At 39.5% G+C, this 19542-nt stretch overlaps 1 protein-coding gene and 1 long non-coding RNA gene across 2 annotated transcripts; one reads left to right on the forward strand and one right to left on the reverse strand.

Moving 5' to 3' along the window:
* Nucleotides 1–414: 414 nt before the first annotated feature.
* On the reverse strand, nucleotides 415–1589 carry LOC131218460 (uncharacterized). Its single transcript, XR_009157746.1, has 3 exons — nucleotides 1450–1589; nucleotides 1275–1367; nucleotides 415–1192 (listed from the first exon to the last, which is right to left on the reverse strand). It is a non-coding gene; the product is annotated as an uncharacterized LOC131218460 (long non-coding RNA).
* A 3194-nt stretch (nucleotides 1590–4783) lies between these two features.
* On the forward strand, nucleotides 4784–9825 carry LOC131219438 (cytochrome P450 71A1-like). Its single transcript, XM_058214571.1, has 2 exons — nucleotides 4784–5790; nucleotides 9132–9825. Exons 1-2 carry the CDS (start codon nucleotides 4873–4875, stop codon nucleotides 9744–9746), a joined length of 1533 nt encoding a protein of 510 aa, XP_058070554.1. The 5' UTR covers nucleotides 4784–4872; the 3' UTR covers nucleotides 9747–9825.
* The last annotated feature ends 9717 nt before the right edge of the window (nucleotides 9826–19542 follow it).

Consider the following 19542-nt stretch of genomic DNA (forward strand, 5'->3'; position numbering starts at 1 on the left):
AGGAATATTTTCGTCGCTAAAAAATAAGTGTTAAACTTTTAGCGACAATATATTTCGTCGCTAAAAATAATCACAAAACTTTTAGTGATGAATATTGTCGTCACTAAAAAAATAAAAGTTAAACTTTTAGTGACGATAGCTTTCGTCATTAAAAATAATTACAAAACTTTTAGTGACGAAAATCACTAAAAAATACATTAAAAAAAACTTTTACCGACGAAAATTTTTGTAGGTAAAAATATTTACAAAACTTTTACCTACGAAAATTTTCGTAGGTAAAAGTCTCTTTTTTAAAAAAAAAATATTCCACTACAAAATTCTACACAAAATTCCTGATATACACCTGTTACAATATATTTCATCATATTCATCCTGATATACACCTGTTATATAATATATTTCATCATATTCACATTCACATCCATCTAAACCCAAACTAGTAAATCCATCCAAACATAAACTACATTCATCCAAACACAAACAATCTTATCCACATCACATTCATTCACGCATAAATACATATAAGTTTGACATTATAAATAAAAATACAAAAAATCACAAAGATAAAGGCGGAGGTGGTGTAGCATCGGTGGGTAAGCGTGCAGCAAGAGCCTGAAACATCTCTGTCATCCGTCGCTCATGCTCCACCCGCATCTCCTTCATCCTCCTCTCCTGCTCCTCCCTCTACCTCGCCAACTCCTCCATCATCTTCCTCTCCTGCTCCTCCCTCTGCCTGTCCAGCTGCTCTCTAATGTCATGGACGACGACCCGTAACTGCTGAACCTCTCTCTCTCTCTGCGATATCAGCTCGGCGTACGGCGCTGTCGTCAACGACGATGGATCGGCTGAAGGTAGCTCTAGCAGGTGCCATGAGCTTGGCATCATGGCCAAGCCCACACACATATCCAGAACAGGTGCCAAGTACCTGACTCAGGATCTCTAACTCACTCTGCTGAGTACCATCGGGAGTGGGCTGACTGTGAAAGGTGTCAATCTCCTCCTGTAATGAAAACATATGAATTTTCATAATAAATGACAGTATTATAATTTAACACAATTAAATTTTATAATGTAAGGATTTTTACCCAAATCTTGCTGCTCTAGGATGTACCCAAGATCCCGTCGTCTGCCGACAATGAGTCCCTTTGTAGAAGTCTACTGGTCCGGGCTCCTAGCCAGTGACGAAATCTCGCTGCGCAATCGAAAGGACAATAGAGTTAATATAAATGAATGGAAAGAATATATAAACGTAATAATTACCTGTAATTTCTTACCATGTCATGACAAAGTCGTACAAATGACTTTGAACCAGCTACGTGGTTCACTTCTAACTTTTCCCTGTTGTCAGAATTTATTTTGCTCCTCTTCTGAATACATTATTTATAATACATTGTTATTAATTGTAAATTTAATTATTACGTTAAGATATCATAAATATGTAAATATTACCTGAAAAGAATCAGACGAAAACCTATCGCAGAGTATCTGTCAGTCCTCATAGGTCACGTGCGGCGGTGCTGACAGTGCACCCTCCTCGTGGCTTACGCACCGTTTGTACCGCTAGTGTAACTTACCGCGGTAATCCTTTAACCGCTCCTTGATCATGTCGTCGACGGCATGGGAGATGTGCGGCATAGTCAAATCCAAGTCAAATTTATCATGCAGTTTCGTAAATAATAGATTAAGATAATAAACTTATTAAGAAAATAACTTAACTGTAAATGAACTTTTATAAAATAAATTTTAATTTACTAAAATTTACCTGAAGGCGCTGACGGATGAGCTGCCGCACATCATCTGTCACGTCTGCCCAACGGGGGGTGGTGGGGGGATCAGAGATTGGCATAAGACATCAACCTCCGACGTAAACAACCTGGCATTATTCTCAATAAGTCTAATGCAATCCTGTAGAAACTCTACCGTCACCCTACCCTCACGCGTAAGTCGCTCTAAAAGCAACCCACGCACGGGTCCACATCCTCGTCGGCTGGTAGACGATGTTGCTGCAAAAGAAATATATAAGTCTAAAAATAAACAGAAATCATTAAAAGAAATATATGTCTAGACTTACATGCAGTGCCCAGTGTATGCGCAATTGAGGGATCAGACGCTTACGATGCAACATGTGATGGCGATGCTGTCTCCATCGCATCACGGGTAGAAGGGGTAGATCCAGTGCACGAACGACGTGCTCTCTCACCTACTGCCATCACTGAATATGTGCGAGCTACGAACTTATAAATTTAAACAATATCAATATAAGTGGAATATACTAAAACAGTATACAAGTAGTGTTGACGATACAATGTATTTGTACTTATACTTAGAAAGATGATTAAAATATGATTAGACCATTACACTATAATGCAAGCAGAATATAATAAAACTGTAAACTTTAATCTATAACCCTTGAAAATTCCATTATACATTGTCATTCTATATTAAATATATATATATATATATATATATATTCGAATTGAAAAATGACATGTAAATCATGTGTACATTTAATAATCGTCGTTTATATCACTATCACTTAGGACTATTTCTTCTTCACCATCACTATCGATGATCAGTATTTTCTCTTCATCATCTGCAATGGATCCCTCAATGAAACCGCTATCATCTCTAACAATGTCATGTATTATTAAGGCATCAATATGATCAGGTGGCACATCATCTCTGTCCAATTGCACCACATCAATATTAACACTTGAATCAGTCCCTGTATCCCTAGATGGCATGTCTTCTTGATATGCTTGTTCAACTCTAAACGTGTCATTTCCCCTGTCCTCGCTATTTTCAACTTCTGGTACGGGAACGTCAAATATGTTCCTGAGCTTTATTTGAGCTGGAATATTTTTTTTAAAAAAAAAAGAGACTTTTACATACGAAATATTTCATAGGTAAAAGTCTCATTCACGTTTTTTAGCTACGAAAAGTTTCATAGGTAAAAGACAACCTTTAGTGACAAAAATGTTCGTCGGAAAAAGTAAACTTTTCGATTTAAAAAAAAAAAAATTGTTAATAGCCTTTAGCGACGAAACGCTTCATAAGTAAAAGTCCCACCCATATTTTTTAGCTACAAAAATTTTCGTAGGTAAAAATAAACTTCCCGAAATTTTTTATAACCTTTAGTGACGAAAATGTTCGTCGGTAAAAGTAAACTTTTTGAATTTTTTCAAAAATTCAAAACACCCTTTAGCGATGAAAATTTTCGTCGCTAAAGGTGGCTTTTAGCTATGAAATTAATTTTGTTGCTAAAAGGAAACTTCTCGACTTTTTGTTTTTTTTTTCAAAAATTCAAAACACCCTTTAGCAACGAAAATTTTCATCGCTAAAGGTAGCTTTTAGCTACGAAATTAATTTCATCACTAAAAGGAAACTTCTCGACTTTTTTTTATCTTTTCAAAAATTCAAAACCCCCTTTAGCAAGGAATATTTTCATCGCTAAAAGCCACCTTTAGCTACGAAATTAATTTCGTCGCTAAAAGAAAACTTCTCAACTTTTTATTTTTTAAAAAAAATTTAAAACACCCTTTGGCGACGAAAATTTTCTTCGCTAAAGGTGGCTTTTAGCTACGAAATTAATTTTATCGCTAAAAGGAAACTTCTCGACTTTTTAGTCTTTTCAAAAATTCAAAATACCCTTTAGCGACGAATATTTTCGTCACTAAAAGCTACCTTTAGCTACGAAATTAATTTCGTCGCTAAAAGGAAACTTCTCGACTTTTTGTTTTTTTCAAAAATTGAAAACACCCTTTAGTGACGAAAATTTTCATCGCTAAAGGTTACTTTTAGCGACGAAAAAAAATTCGTCAGTAAAAGTAAACTTTTACCGACGAAAAGAAATTTCGTCACTGAAAGTGACTTTTAGCGACAAAAAAAAAATTCGTCGCTAAAAGTTTCGTCGATAACAACCCTCTTTTTTGTAGTGGGTGAGAGTTGGTTCGAACTGAGTAAGCTTCACCCAATCCGAACTCAAACCGAGTCGAGTTCGAGTTACCCAGTAACTCGATCCGACTCAACCTGAAACTCGATCTGGTTAGACTCGACTCAATCCGAAACCCAACTCGACCCGACTCTCTAACCCTACCCCGATTTGATCCCAACCTCTCTCTCTCTCTCCCTCCCTCATCCTCCTCCTCTTCCAAACCCCGCAACCACCCACCACCATCACCCTCCTCCTCCTCCTCGTCCTCCTCTTCTAAGCCCGACAACCATCTCCTCCTCTTCCTCTTCTAAACCCGGCAACCACCCACCACCATCACCCTCCTCCTCTCCACTCCCTCCCTCCCTCATCTATCAATCCGAATCGGTGCCAACTTGACCCGACTCGGTACTTCTAACCGGATCGGACTCGGTCCAGATTAGTCCAGGCCAGACCAAAATCGGATCGAGTAAGGCATGTTGGACTCGGTATTGAGTCGGATCGAGTTCAGGTCATGCCTATTTCAAAACTGGATCGAGTCTAGCCCTAACTCGGTTCGACTCGACTCGATGCCCAGCTCTAATTGTGGGCCCTATGAATGTTTTAACGCTTAGCATCATTGTCCCTGTGCTATTTATGGTGTGGTCCACTTCAGCCTTTGAAATGACTTATTTTTGGGAGAAAGATCTAAAATGATACATCTCTTAAAATGGATGACCGGTGTAACTTTGATCTCCTTCTAACGGTTTGTATAACTCGGAGCTCGAGGAGCGTCAACGCTAGTCTCGCATAACACGTACCCACACCAGCTAGGTTGATGGTGTGTGGTCCACCAGCCAATCCACTTCCCGGGGGGTCCCCAGAGAAACTCAGTCTCAGCCTCCATTATATAGATAAGATAGGAAGGTAGACGAAAAGTAAGAAAACCAATCAATTATTCAATGGCTATCTTTCCCTCTTTTCTCCTCTTGGTTGTAGCCATTTTTCTTCTGATCTTGACTACTTTCAATGGAGGTAGAAGAAGGAATAAATCCAACCAACCTCCTTCTCCATCCAAGCTTCCGATCATTGGCAACCTCCACCAGCTAGGTGGGCCTAGTTCCCTTCCACACTATTCTCTAAGATGGCTTTCCGAGAAATATGGCCCGCTAATGCTCCTCCACATGGGGAACATTCCAACTCTCGTAGTTTCATCAGCAGAGATGGCTGAAGAGATCTTGAAAACCCATGATCTTGTTTTCGCAAGCCGGCCTGTGCCTTGTCCGTACGCTGCCAGGCAGCTTCTTTACGGCGGCACTGACTTAGCCTTTGCACCCTATGGGGAGCACTGGAGGCAAATTAGGAAAATCTGCGTCATCGAGCTTTTGAGTGGTAAGAGAGTGCAGTCATTCGCGTTTATTAGGGGAGAAGAAGTTGGGAGTATGATCGAGGAGATTAAAGGTTCAAATTCGATTTCTGCCGTTAATCTGACCGATATGTTTCTCTCCCTGTCGAGCGGCATAATCTCAAGAGTTGCTTTAGGGAAGAAGTATATAGGAGGAGAGAATGGGAAGAATAGATTCATGGATCTAGCAAGGGAATTGGTAGCTCTCTTGGGATCTTTTTGCGTAGGAGATTATTTTCCATCATTCGGATGGATTGATGTTCTGAGCGGCTTGGATGCGAGATTGAAAAGAGTTTCCAAAGGCATGGATGATTTTCTTGATCAAGTGATCGACGACCATCTCATTCGTTCGAATGTTAACAGCGATGGAAACGACCGTGAGCATATTGACCTTGTGGATATATTGCTCCACCTTCAAAAGGATACCAATGCCGACGTCCGTCTCACCAAAGATAACCTGAAAGCCATCATCTTGGTTCTCTCTCTCTCTCTCTCTCTCTCTCTCTCTCTCTCTCTCAACACGGATCATGGTATTCAATACGGGTAAAAGCGGCCGTAACATGGGCAGTGAGGGACATTAGCCCCGTAACGGTCCATTCAAGGCCATTTCTAATGCAACGGCGATTACAGCTCTGTGACACATAATGGTCCCACTGTTACCATTATGCAACGGTCATTAGGTAACCGTTTTTAGATACCATGGCACACACACATGTAGGTTTGTGCACACAAACACCTACTGATGGGAACCTTTCCATCATTCACACACATGGTGAATATTATGAAATCTAGGTGAGCCTCTTCTTCTTTTTTTTCCTTTTTTTTTGCTTTTTTTTTTTTGGGTTAGCTTGTCAGTACACACCCATGTCAGTACAAACCCATGTCAGTACACACTCCGTGTTAGCCACCCTCGCTAGGGATCGATACCAAGACCTCGAGTGTTGAAACGAGGTATCTCCACTCAGTCTAGGTGAGCCTACATGCTGTCAACAGGTTGGGTTCCCGTGATATTAGCATATGCAAGATAGGCAGCATAATTATTTTTATTTTTATTTTTATTTATACATGGAGCATACACCCTGTAATTTTATTTCATGTATACAACTCATGGCAAACATTGCAACCAATGAAGCGATGCACCCACTCAAAACAGAGGCCCCGGGTGCTATACATGGAGTTCCTCAAATATAACCTCCTCCTTGTAAGCCGAGTACCCACCTCAAAATTACATCCTTTTAACTCCTTTCGTGTGGGCTAAAATGACAAAACCAATGTATGGCTAGTCATTTTGAGGTAGAGCAGGTCGCGTATAATTTCATGGCCAAGATGGACTAGAAAAGGCCGGACCATAGGTAAAAGTGATCCGGACCATCAGAACCTTAAAACAGGTGTATCTTGCAAACCAAAATGAGTTATCTGACGTGCCATGTATGAATTTGAGGTAGGAGAAGCTATTTTAGCCACCCCACCCTGTTAAGCCAGGTTGCCTGTGCCGAATTTGCGAGATTCCATCAGATCGACGGTCAAAATCCCATTTTATTTTCTTTTTTACTATTTATAGTAACTTTTAGTTTGTTTGTAACTCTTCATCCATTGGGCTTTAGGAGTTGTGTCCAACATGATGCAAATCATCTTCCAACGGCTACAACGACCCAAAACGAAGGAAGAAGAAGCAGAAGACAAACCTCTCTCTCTCTCTCTCACCAGAGAAAAATCTAGGGGTTTGCCTTTTCTTCTTAAATGGCTTTGGCGGGCTGTCTTTGACCTAATTTAGCTCTCATACAAAGGATAGTAAGAATCGAACCTGTTTTCACGTAGAGATCTAGCACTCAGAGGAGCTCTGCCAGCCCTAATTTTGCCGCTACCGAGGTGAAAAAGGGAAAAAAAATTGGTTTCTTTTATCATCTTCATCTATTCCTTTGTGACTATCAAATCGTATTTGTGTTATGAAATCTTCAATTTCTTTGCACAAATCCCCAATTTCATTGGAAGATTGAACTGTTTTAAATCAATTTCTGTTTTAAATGAATCAATGTGAGCCATTTATAGTAAAATTGATATTTCTTCTGTTGTGTTTAGTCTTTAGAGGTGTTGCACCGGTGATGGCCCGTCTGGGCAGCGAGTTACAGTCAAACTCTCTGTTTCGAAACTTCTCAGATCTTCCTTCCCATGTTCGAGGTCTGCTCTTCCTGGACAAAGTGGGTCTATGTGCAATCAAGCTTGCCTCGAATGATGGCTCCTAGCGCCCAACCCACGATTTTTCTCGTTTTGGCTCCGTCTGTGTATAGCTGCTGTGCAATTCTTCTTCTTCTTCTTCTTCTTCTTCTTCTTTTTTTATCCCCTGCTTCTATGATTGGCCTCCCTGGGTCCTTTTTTTCCTGGGGAAGCCCAATAGCGCCATGATCTTATAAACGCTTCCTTTTGCAATGAAATGCAGGTTTCCTAAATTTATTTTAAAAAATAAAAAAAATAATTTAAAAAAAAAAAAAAAAAGAAAGAAAGAAAGGTGTTACACCATCGTAAGTGTGAAATTTAGACCGAGTTTTGTTTTGTTTTTTTCGTTTTGTTTTGTGTTTTTTTGTTTTTTTTTTTTTTTTTTTTTTTTTTGTTTTTTTTAAGGTTAACCCCTCATCTTAAAATTTGTTAATTATATGATTGTTTGATCAGCCATTGGCTGACTGTTGATCTGTAGGAATCAATCCAACCGTTGAGATTGCTCAATTGCAGGTATTTTTGGGGAATGGAGTATCCATGATAGGGTAGTCCGTATGAATTACATGGATGTCCTTATGTGGAACTGAATGCGCCACTGCTTGTTTCTCATCAAACAAGGGAATTTGAATTAGTGGGGCCCACTAAATAATTTCCACATGATTTATTGAATTAGGCTTCTCCCAATGATTTATATTATATGAAGATTTTATATATTGTTTGATTATTTTTAAAAGATTTATCACTCTAAACTCTATGTACGTGAATACCTAATTATATGCTATAAATAAATTTTAAATTAGCCAAACATAGATAACTAATTTCCTATAATCAGATTACAGCTTAAAGCCAAATAGGAAATGCAGTAAACACCTTATACATGTAATCGGATAACCCGTAATCGGATTATAACTTAATGACTTTACATGCATTCAAACGACCCCTAATGCCTGTAAAGTCCTTTAAGTTGTAAATGGATTATAGGTAATCTGATTACAGGGGTTGCTTGGATGCACGTAATTTCCTATAAAGGCTTTACATATTGTAAACAGATTACATCTTTTAGCTGTGTGGATGCTTTAGTGTATGCATGCTTTAATGTTCTCTTAGGGCCCTAAGAGAAAATAAAATCAAGTCTTTTTTATATGATTTATAGATTTTGAAAGGTTTACCGCGCAAGCTCTCTAGTACGAATACCTACTTTATTCATTGTAAATATTTTATAAGTTACCCAGACACACAATCTGCTTACCTGTAAATAGATTATCACTTAAAAGCCAAACAGTATTACATGTAAACTGATTATATCTGAAACTCACTTCAGGTGTAATGTTTTCATAACGGCATCCAAACTACCCCTTAGTCAACTAAGTCAAACTTGGACTTGAAAAATTAAATTCTAGTCACACGCTGATTCTTGTAGACTTGGATTTCCCAATCCAGGGACCAGGATCATGAATGGCCTGGCTGACTAGGTTGAGTCAACTCAAGTGGTCGGCAAACCATGTAAATGTGTACTTGCTCCATTTCCGTGCTCTCTACTCGTTTTTAATGGATGATTGATCTACTTTATCACTTACATGCTTCTTTTTCTTTCCTTCTTAGGACATGTTCGTTGCAGGAACCGACACCTCATCGGTCATTTTGGAATGGGCCATGGCAGAGCTCATGAAGAATCCACATGTGATGGAAAAAGCTCAAACAGAAGTAAGAAGAGTGGTAGGAAGAAAAGCAAAGGTGGAAGAGGACGACCTTGCTCAGATGGACTACTTGAAATCCATAATCAAGGAGACACTACGATTACACCCTCCAGCACCCTTGTTAGTTCCACATGAATCCACAAGAAGCGTGACAGTACAAGGCTACCATATCTCTGCAAAAACAAGGGTCCTGATTAATGCATGGGCTATTGGAAGGGACCCCAAATCATGGGAAAATGCTGATGAGTTTCTTCCTGAGAGATTTACCAACAACCCAATTAATTTCAAAGGTCAGGATTTTCAATTGATACCATTTGGTGCTGGGAGGAGGATTTGCCCAGGAATGGCATTTGGCATCTTCACTGTTGAAGTTGCTCTTGCCAACCTTCTGTATTGGTTTGGTTGGGACTTGCCTGGTGGCACAAAAAAGGAAGATATAGACATGAGTGAAGTTTCAGGTCTTGTTGTCCACAAGAAATTTCCTCTTCATCTGGTTCCAAAATATCACTTTTCAATGTAAGCAATTAAATTGTACTGCTCAGTTAGAGGGAGAGTGTTAAAAAAATTAAAAAATTAAAAAATTTAAAAGAGAGAGAGAGAGAGAGAGAGTGTGTGTGTGTGTGTGTTAGGGTTTTCTCTGCTTTATATTGCAAGAGAACTAGGTTAGCTCTCCCAAGCCTCTTCTTTATTTGGACGTGGGTTGTTGCCATTTGTCCTTTGTTATATTTCTTTTCTTGGAATCTTTGCCGGTATGTATTGTAATAAACTTATTATTTACGGGTGCGGATCCTCTGTTTCCTGTAGGCAGGAACTCCCTGACTCCAGCGTTTTCATTTGTCAACGTCACTGCAAGTGCCATGTCATCAGATTTTTTAAATATATTAAAAAAATTTATATTTCAAAAAAAGTATAACGCGGTTAAATACATTAAAACGGTTTTGCTTGGAAATCGGATTGCATACCAATTACAGCAAGCTCTTGCTCTCACCATAGTTAGGCCCACCTTGTAGGTATGTTGTCTATCTAGGTCGTCCATTCGTTTTTCCATCTAACTTAAGGGATTGAGCCCAAAATTAAAGTATATCCAAATATCAAGTGGATCATACCGCCGTAAACAGTGGGGATAATGATTTCCACTGTTGAAACCTTGCTAGGCCCCACAGTGATGTTTATTTCTCATCCAACAAGTTCGTAAGATCATAAAGGCATGGATGAAGAGAAAACACAAATATAAGCTTGATCGAAAATTTTTGTAGCCCTGAGAAATTTTCAATGGTAAACATTCAATTTAACTATTTCCTATGGTGTGGTCCGCTTGAACATTGTATATACTTTATTTTTAGTCTCAAGCCCTAAAATTATCTGGTAAAATTTATGGACAGAGCGGATAAAATACGTAAAATCATGGTAGACTCCATGGAGTTTACTTAGTACGCTGACATAGTAAGTTACTCACCACGCAATCAGCGGAAACGGATTGGCTACTCACCCTGCCACCAGCCAATGGCTGGTAGTCGGTGCTCCGTGGGCCCCAACATGATGTATGTGTTTCATCCATGCTATTTATCTATTTTTCCAGATCGTTTTATGGTCTGAGAAAAAGAATGAGGTATATCACAATCTCAAGTGGACCACACTACAGGAAACAGTGTTGAATGAGCGTCGACCATTAAAAACCTTTTTGGGGTCATAAAAGTTTTGAATCAAGCTGATCTTTGATTTTTCCATTCATCTAGGCCTGTATGACCTAATCAAAAGATTAGATGTCAAATAAACAGTACAGTGGGCCTTAGGAGGATTTTAATGATGGATATCCAATCACTATTGTTTTCCTGTGGTGTGGTTCATCTGAGATTTATATACCTCTAATTTTTAGATAAAGCCCTAAAATTATATGCAAAAATGAATGACCACCAACCACTGGGCTGGTGGTAAAGGGAGTAGCCAATCCGTTCCCGCAATCAACTACCTTCTATTTGAAGATTCAGCACACGGGTTAAGTAGCAAGCTTGCTACTAAAGTGATGCATGTAACCGGAATCGGATTGCATACTAAGTTACTCAGTATACTTTTATCGTACTGAGTAAACTCAATTGGGCCCACCGTGAATGTATGTAGTCTATCCACACCGTCCATCTGTTTTTCCAAATAATTTAAGGGGTTGATCCCAAAATTGAAGCATATCCAAAGATCAAGCCGATCATACCACAGGAAACAGTGGGAATAATGATTTCCACCATTGAAATCTAGCTAGGCCCCACAGTGATGTTTATTTGTCATCCAACCTGTTCATAAGATCATACAGACATGGATGAATGGAAAACATAAAAATAAGCTTGATTCAAAACTTACTTAGTCCCCGAGAATTTTTCAACTATAGATGTTTAATTTACACTATTTCCTGTTGTGTGGTTTATTTTAGTGTTGGATATGCTTCATTTTTGGATTCAAGCCCTAAAATTATCCAATAAAATGAATGGACGGAGTGGATCAAATACATACATCCTGGTGAACCTCATAGAGTTTACTCAGTACGCTAAGCGTACTGAGTAACTCAGTACGCAATCCACTTCCCTTGTCACCTAGTTATGTGGGACCCACCATGATGTATGTTTTGTATTCACACCGTCCATCCATTTAGAGAGATCATTTTGGTGCATGAGCCATAAAATGAATCAGATCCAAAACTCGAGTGGACCCCAACACAGAAACAGTGGAGAGAGTCATGCCCACCATTAAAAACTTCAAAGGGTCACAAAAGTTTTCCATCAAGCTGATATCTGTGTTTTCCCTTCTTCAATGTCTATGTTAACTTAAGGTCCACTGTGATTTTTATTTAAGTTTTCATTTAGGGATTCAGTGCACAAGTTAAGTAGCAAGACTCGTTACTAAAGTGACGTCACGTAGTTATGTCGGTCCCACCATGATGTATGTTTTGTATCCACACTATCCATTCATTTGGAGAGATCATTTTAAGGCATGAATCAAAGAATAAATCAGATCCAAAACTCGAGTGGACCCCACCACAAAAAACAGTGAAGAGAGTATGCTCACCATTAAAAACTTCTAAGGGCTACAAAAGTTTAAGATCAAGCTGATATTTGTGTTTCCGCTTCTTCAATATTTGTGTTAACTTATGAACAGGTTATGTCTCAAATAAAAATCACGGTGGACCTTAGGAAGGCTTCAACGGTGGACGTCAATCTCCTCACTATTTTCTATGGTGGGGTTCACTCCGGCTTTGGATCTATCTCATTCTTTTGATCATGCCCGAAAATGATCTCTCCAAATGGATGTACAGTGTGGATACAACACGTACATCATGGTGGGCCCCATAGAACTTGGTGGTGTCACTTCAGTAGCGACTCTAGCTACTCAACGTGTCAGTAGCTAATCCACCTCTAATTTCTTTCTTCTAAAATTTAATTAGGTCATATGTAACGCCCCAACTTTTCAAGACCCGAGTACACGACCCGTTTTCCAAAAACCTGAATGTTAACCTTAAAGGATGATTAAATTCGATTATATATATTTTTTTCTTTCATCAAAGTAAGCAGATGAGTGTAGAATGGACAAGTAAGCATAAAGGGAAATTTCAAATTTCATTTAGAATATACAAGTAGTTGCCCATAATGACTTATACAAACCAATGTCTCCAAAATTAACAAATTCAAGAATTACATGATCCAATACATGAGAAATAGTAGAACACAAATAAATTTGAGCTGTAAGACCCCTAAGCTTCTCAAGGTAGATACAGTCGTGCAACCATGGCACTTGAACCCGGCTCCTTATCAGCCCGAACCTGAAAATCACTTAAGCCACTTATGCTACCTGAACGCGCGGTTATATTTATTTAATGGATGAGTAGCCAACTCAGTGTGAATTCTCCTCAAGATTACACACCACCACATTAGGTAAGCATAGTTATAAAACAAAGCATACAAAACAATACATGATGCAGGTCTTATTATGTGCATGGATGCGTGAATGCAATCATCGCCCCGGGGATGCTCATCTGTGCGGACAGTGAGCTCGTCACCCATGCAATCATCGACCTGGGAAAAGCATCCAGTCGGACATCATTGGCCTGAGAAAAGCATCCAGTCAGACAAATACATATATCACGTATGATAACAATAAATGCTGGTCTATGCCATGTATGCATGATTAGCCAACCCGTTATTAGTCCAATTACAACTAGCTATTTTAAATAAGCTAAAAGGTCACTACGGGGGCCTGTCACCAGCGTAAGCCGATAGCTCAAGCATAGGTCCTATACCACCATCCTCGGCTCATGAGACTATCATCTTAAGATTTTTAATGGAAACCTGTCGACTAGTGGCCAATCATATTATAGTATATAAAGTTTACCATCGTATGGTTACACGGTATAAAACATCAAACCCATATAGGAAAAATACTAGAACAAAGCCATATAGGGCGATATCAAACAAGCCACATAGGGCAATTATCAAAATAGGTCACATAGGGCGAGTATCAAAACCATGTAATAAAGGACCATCCTTGAAAACCATTGGACACAACAACCCTGGATGGTAGGCCCACATCAATGGTCAATTTAAACCGCCATCCAATAACTACTGAGCCGAAGGTCCATTACAATCACAACCAGTCGGGTTACATCCCAAGTATGGGTGTACATATATAGGTGGGAGTTTCCCACTAATGTACCAGTTTAAGTTTCATAAGCAATCTACAAATAATCCACGAGCATGAATAAATATGCAGGATAAACATTAAGCATATAATGTAGTAATTCAATTCCAATAATTAACACATGTGATTATAAAAGGGAGATATCAATCATAAATTAAAATACAAACTATAACTTAAGCTAATGAAAATATGGAAAGCTCAAGGGGAAGAATCATCACCTTATACTTTGAATCACCAATTGGTGTTACTAGGAAGCGCGTGCATCCTTAAAATTGAATCCTACCATGGATTGGGAAGTTGTACATGAGATCAAGTCTCTACAAAGTGTTTATGACTAAGATTAGTATGACCTAGGGTTTTGATTATTTATTTTTAGGGTTTTAATGTAACATTAGGATTTCCTTTCTAGGGCTTAGTCTTGAACTTAGATTCTAGGATTTGATTATGGAATTTGAACCCTATTTTATGTGACCACTAATGATATTATTAATGGGAATAATAAATGAATAAAATTAATTAAATAAGTTGGTTATTAATTTTAGGAATATTAACAATGGCTACTATTATATCGAATTATCTAACAACCCATGAATAATGATACTAATAGTGTCTCATAATCATAAATCAATAGTAGAAGGAACCTATAATGATATCATAGAGAATAAGCTTATCGATGTGTACTGTTAGGATCATAACTTATGGTTTAGGTTGCTTACATTCAGAGTTTCACCCACTAATCTAATCTTAGGCTTTGGCTTAAAGTTTGAAATCAAATTCCTATAATTAATTTAAATAATATTAGCGGTGGAGTAATGATAAATACTAATTTTCAGTTAATACTATCAATATTAATTTAAAATAATCAACCTACTAATGACAACATAATGATAATTGTTAATAGCTAGATTCCATAATCACTAACACTAGCAAAAATTTACCTACTAATGGTTAACCGCAACTAGGTGGGCTTTAGGGATTTACCCAACTCATGAACTTGGGCTCAAACCTATGCAAACTGGGCCGAAACTGTGGCTGGGCCTAGTCCAGGCCCATTATGCGGTTTTGGCTTGAATTTTGGCCTAAACTTGGGCTGATTTTAGCCCATCATATGGCCCAAATTAGTGGCTGCCCTTGGCCCACCTTTTGGACTGATTTCAGCCCAGAACGTGGGCTGGTTTCGGCCCACTTCTTTGGCCCAGGTCAACAGCTGGGCTCGGCCCAAACCATGACCTGAGTTGTAGCCCGATCTAGGCCCACTTCGAGTGGCTGGGCTGGACCCAACTACGACCAGAATCAGCCCAGACTTTGGCCCAGTTCTGGGCTGGTTTTCAGCCCAGCTCGTGCGGCTGATTCTGGCCCAAAGTTAGGGCCAGTTTCGGCCCAATCTACGGTCCAAATGGTGGCCGTTTCTTGGCCCAGATCATGGCTCAGTTCAGGGGCTACATTGGCCCACTTCTTAGCCCAACTTCAACTCCATCCTGATGGATCCCGGTCGGATTCACCAAAGGCAGCCCATTAAAGACGAACTCATAAGTTGAAGGCCTGGAAAATCAATGCTTCGGGCTCGAATCGCTCATACCCGGTAAGATCATTAGATCCAAACCGATAAAGCATCAAGAATCACGAACATGACAGGGACTCACCAATAAAAACTCTTCTACTGCTCGAGAAATGCTCTTATTCTGAATGCTTTGAATCTTTTCTAGCAGATCCTGACCGTTGGATCGAGGAAAGAAAATGCAGAGCCCAGAGTCTGTAAAGATGACATCGCCGTCTCCCATTACTTCCAGCACGACCAGTGAGATTACTGGACCAAGCTCGACCTGCAGTTCGCACCTCTCCCTCATTCTCTTTCTTCTTCCTCTTCTCTCTCTCTCTCTCTTTTCCCCTTCCTCGTTCTCCCTCTTCACCTCTACTCGATCGTCTGCTCGCACCAGCGAGCCAACTCGGTGCAGCGGCTTTTCTCGCCTTCTCATGTTTCCTTTTCATTTTTTTTCTTTTCTTCCTTTGGGATGGGTCCCCCTAACACTAGCCCTTTATAGGCCCTAATAGCTTTCCCTAGGGTTAACGGGTGTTAGCTTCTTAAATCTGTTACCGTTCACATCTTCACTCGAGCCAAAACATCTCAGCAGTGTTGATCGTGCGAATCCTAGGTACATGGCCATAAGACATCCATACGGATGTGTTTCTGGCATGATGGTCCCCCTAGTGTACGTCCTGGATTAGCAAATGGGCCTCACCGCCCACTGATGGGATTCTTGCTCAAACGTGGAAGATAATGGACCCCATCAATGGAAGTTTCTCATTGGACGGTTCATTTCCCGATCTGAAATGTTTGGAAGGGTTAGATTAGTGCCCAGGGACTTGTGGGACCCACCAATCATCGAGGCTTCCCTCCAATGTGATGGGTCGGGTTGCAGCGTGCCACGACATAAGGAAAGCTCATTTGACAGCGATGGAGCCCTAGAAATGAGGTGGAAAGGAGGGTTGGGATTCACCGAATGGGCGGCTAAGATGTAGGGAGAGAGGCTCACGCGGACTGCCAGGCTCGCAGCGACAGAACGGCGTGGTTTCTGTTTTCAAAAATTTCCACCGCACACACCCTTGCTTGCACTGAAGTTTGTGCGAACGTAAGGACATCTCATCGTTCGGGATAGTTGGATTCTGGTCAGATCCACCTCCTTGATCAGATGGACGGTTCAGATCCTCCATTTGGATAGTAAATGTGGTCCATAGCTCAATGCTGATGGCGTCTCGTTCAAACGCCCTACGGGCGGGAAAAAGGAAAAGAAGAGAAATTCCTTTCTTCTTTCAGGTTTGACGAGTCAAACCATCTTGATTGGGTTAGTGCACTGCGGGTGTACCGCTTCTGGTGCACACACGTAATTTGTGTGGGGCCCACAGAGATTTTTTGAGGAATCCACTCCATCCATTATACTTCACGGCTTCATTGGCCATCTTGGCCAAAGATGTAACAGATCCAATGCTTAGTTAGGCCATACTCTTAAATTCCTAGTTCTAATGGTGGATTTCCATCGATCAAATGGTTAGATCATCCTGAAATTGAATATCAATGGTTAAAATGGTCTTATGGACCGCTTAGTTGAGAATCTGTGGCTGAATTAGGGAATAGATGACCTAAAATGCCTTTAGAACATTGAACATTATTATTTCATATTATTTCTATCACATATATAGTATCTTATTTTATTTCCCTCTAAATTGTTGTTGTGGGTTAGGTTAGTAGGACCATCAGTCTCAGAATTTCACATTATTATTATTATTATCATTATTATTATTATTATTATTATCATTGTTATTATTATTATTATTACTTATTATAGTTTTTAATAGTAGATTATATATTTTGAATATCAAGGATTTGATTGATTATAACTTGTTGATTTCTATCAATCCTATGGGCGGATAACTCCTAACTCTAATCAACTTGCTTCTACAATGTCATAGGGCCCCAATAACCATCTAGATAAGGTTTTCTAGTTGATTTTTAAAGACTGGTTAGCGAGTTGATGTAGTTTTGCTATGCCTTAAGTTATCTGGTTATGTGACGATCTTCCATATTGAGTGATGTGGCTTGATAAAACTGTGGATCTAGTGGATAATGATTGATCCATGGTTCCTCCGAGGATTCCTACTACAAATGTATGGTATACCTTAAGATTGAACAGTGGGTTTGGTGATCCAAGAGCTAATGTTTGTAATGGAAGGTTTGATTTGTCCATCAATAAAGTGGTGATCTTTAGGAATGTCTCTTCAATGGTATGATGGCCCATCTTGGAAATCGACGGATAAATAGCTTGATGTATGGATTGGGCTACTCTTAAACGGTCGGATTTAGACTAGAATGCACGTCAGTGTTTACTTAAGTTGGGTTTGTATTTATACCAAATTTGGTTATACGGTAACACTCGAGTAATAGAAAGTACAGGGTGCTACATCATGTCATCTCACGACAATTTTATAAGATAAAAAATATATTTTTTTTCAAAATCTGCTTGATTAGCAAGGAATATTAGCTGTAGCCCAAGATGAATGATGTTCGTAGGATCCTCACCGTGGGCCCACCTTGATCTATGCGTTGTATATCTACTCCATTCATCCATTTTCTCATATTATTTTAAGACTTGACTTGAATCGGTACTTGTGATTGGGTCAGATTCAGTCTGAATTAGTCTAGGACAGACCCAGACTTAGATCGGGTTGGCATATTGGACTCCGTACCGGGTTAGGTCGAGTTCGGGTCAGGCCTATTTCAAAACTGAATCGAGTCGGATCAGCCCTAACTTGATTTGAATCGACTCGATGCCCACGTCTAACCTACATTATATAGGGCACAATTTAACGTGAGCCTTAAATCATGTGGAGCCACTGAAAAAATGACAGGATTCATTGGACAAAGTGACAAGGTTATTAGACGAAGTGACAGAGCTATATTAAACAAAGTGACGAGGTTGACCGACAGAGTAACATGATTCCACTAAACAAAGTAATAAGGTTAAACGAGACAAAGAAAATAGGGTTCTATTAGATAAAGTTACAGATTCTTGAAAAAAGTGATGGACGTTGCCAGACAAAGTGACCCGGTTCCACTTAACGAAGTGACGAGACTGGAAGACAAAGTGATTGGGTTTTACTAGATAAAGTTGTGAGGTTGTTGGACAAAGTGACGAGGCTGTTGGATGAAGTGACAAGGTTCACTAGACAAAGTGATTGGGTTACTAGACAAAGTGATGGGGTTTTACTATACAAAGAGACTACGTAGTAAGACAAAGTGACAAAGGTCTACTATATCAAGTGACGAAGTTCTACTAGACAGAGAGTGATGAGGTTGCTAGACAAAGTGAAGGAATTTCACTAAAAAAAGTGAAAGAGGTGCTAGACAAAGTGACAAAGTTCTACTAGACAAAGTGACATGATTATTGGACAAAATAACAGGGTTCCATTAAACAAAGTGACGATGTTTCACTAGATAAAGTGATGGGGTTGCCAGACAAATTGATAGGGTTTTGCTTGATAAAATGACGAGTTTTTAAATAAAGTGACTTGGTTCCACTAGACAAAGTGACGATGCTACTGTGCAAAGTGAGAGGATTTCACTAGATAAAGTAGCGGCTTGTCAAATAAAATGACCGGGTTTCAATAGACAAAGTGACGGGTTCATTTGACAAAGTGATAGGATTGTAGCACAAAGTGACGGGGTTGTAGCACAAAGTGACGAGGTACAGTAGACAAAGTGACGAGGTTGCAGTACAAAGCGACGGAATTTAATAGACAAAGTGATAGAGTACAGTAGACAAAGTGACGAGGTTGCAGTACAAAGTGATAGGGTTCATTAGACAAAGTGACGAGGTTGCAATACAAAGTGACGGGGTTCACTAGACAAAGTGACGAGACTACAGCACAAAGTGATGGGGTACAGTAGACAAAGTGACGAGGTTGCTGTTTACTCCCCAAGTATAGGGTTTTGATGTAGTAATAAACTCGATGAGACCGAGGTCGAATCCCAAGGGACTGAAACTTGTACGTAATCTGAAACTAACTAGAACTAGAACTAGAATGAGATGAAATCTAAATCGAGTGTAATTTGAGGAATAATGATGAAATAATTATCTAAA

Source organism: Magnolia sinica, chromosome 11 (assembly GCF_029962835.1).
Source record: "Magnolia sinica isolate HGM2019 chromosome 11, MsV1, whole genome shotgun sequence".
In the NCBI taxonomy this organism is placed as follows: domain Eukaryota; kingdom Viridiplantae; phylum Streptophyta; class Magnoliopsida; order Magnoliales; family Magnoliaceae; genus Magnolia; species Magnolia sinica.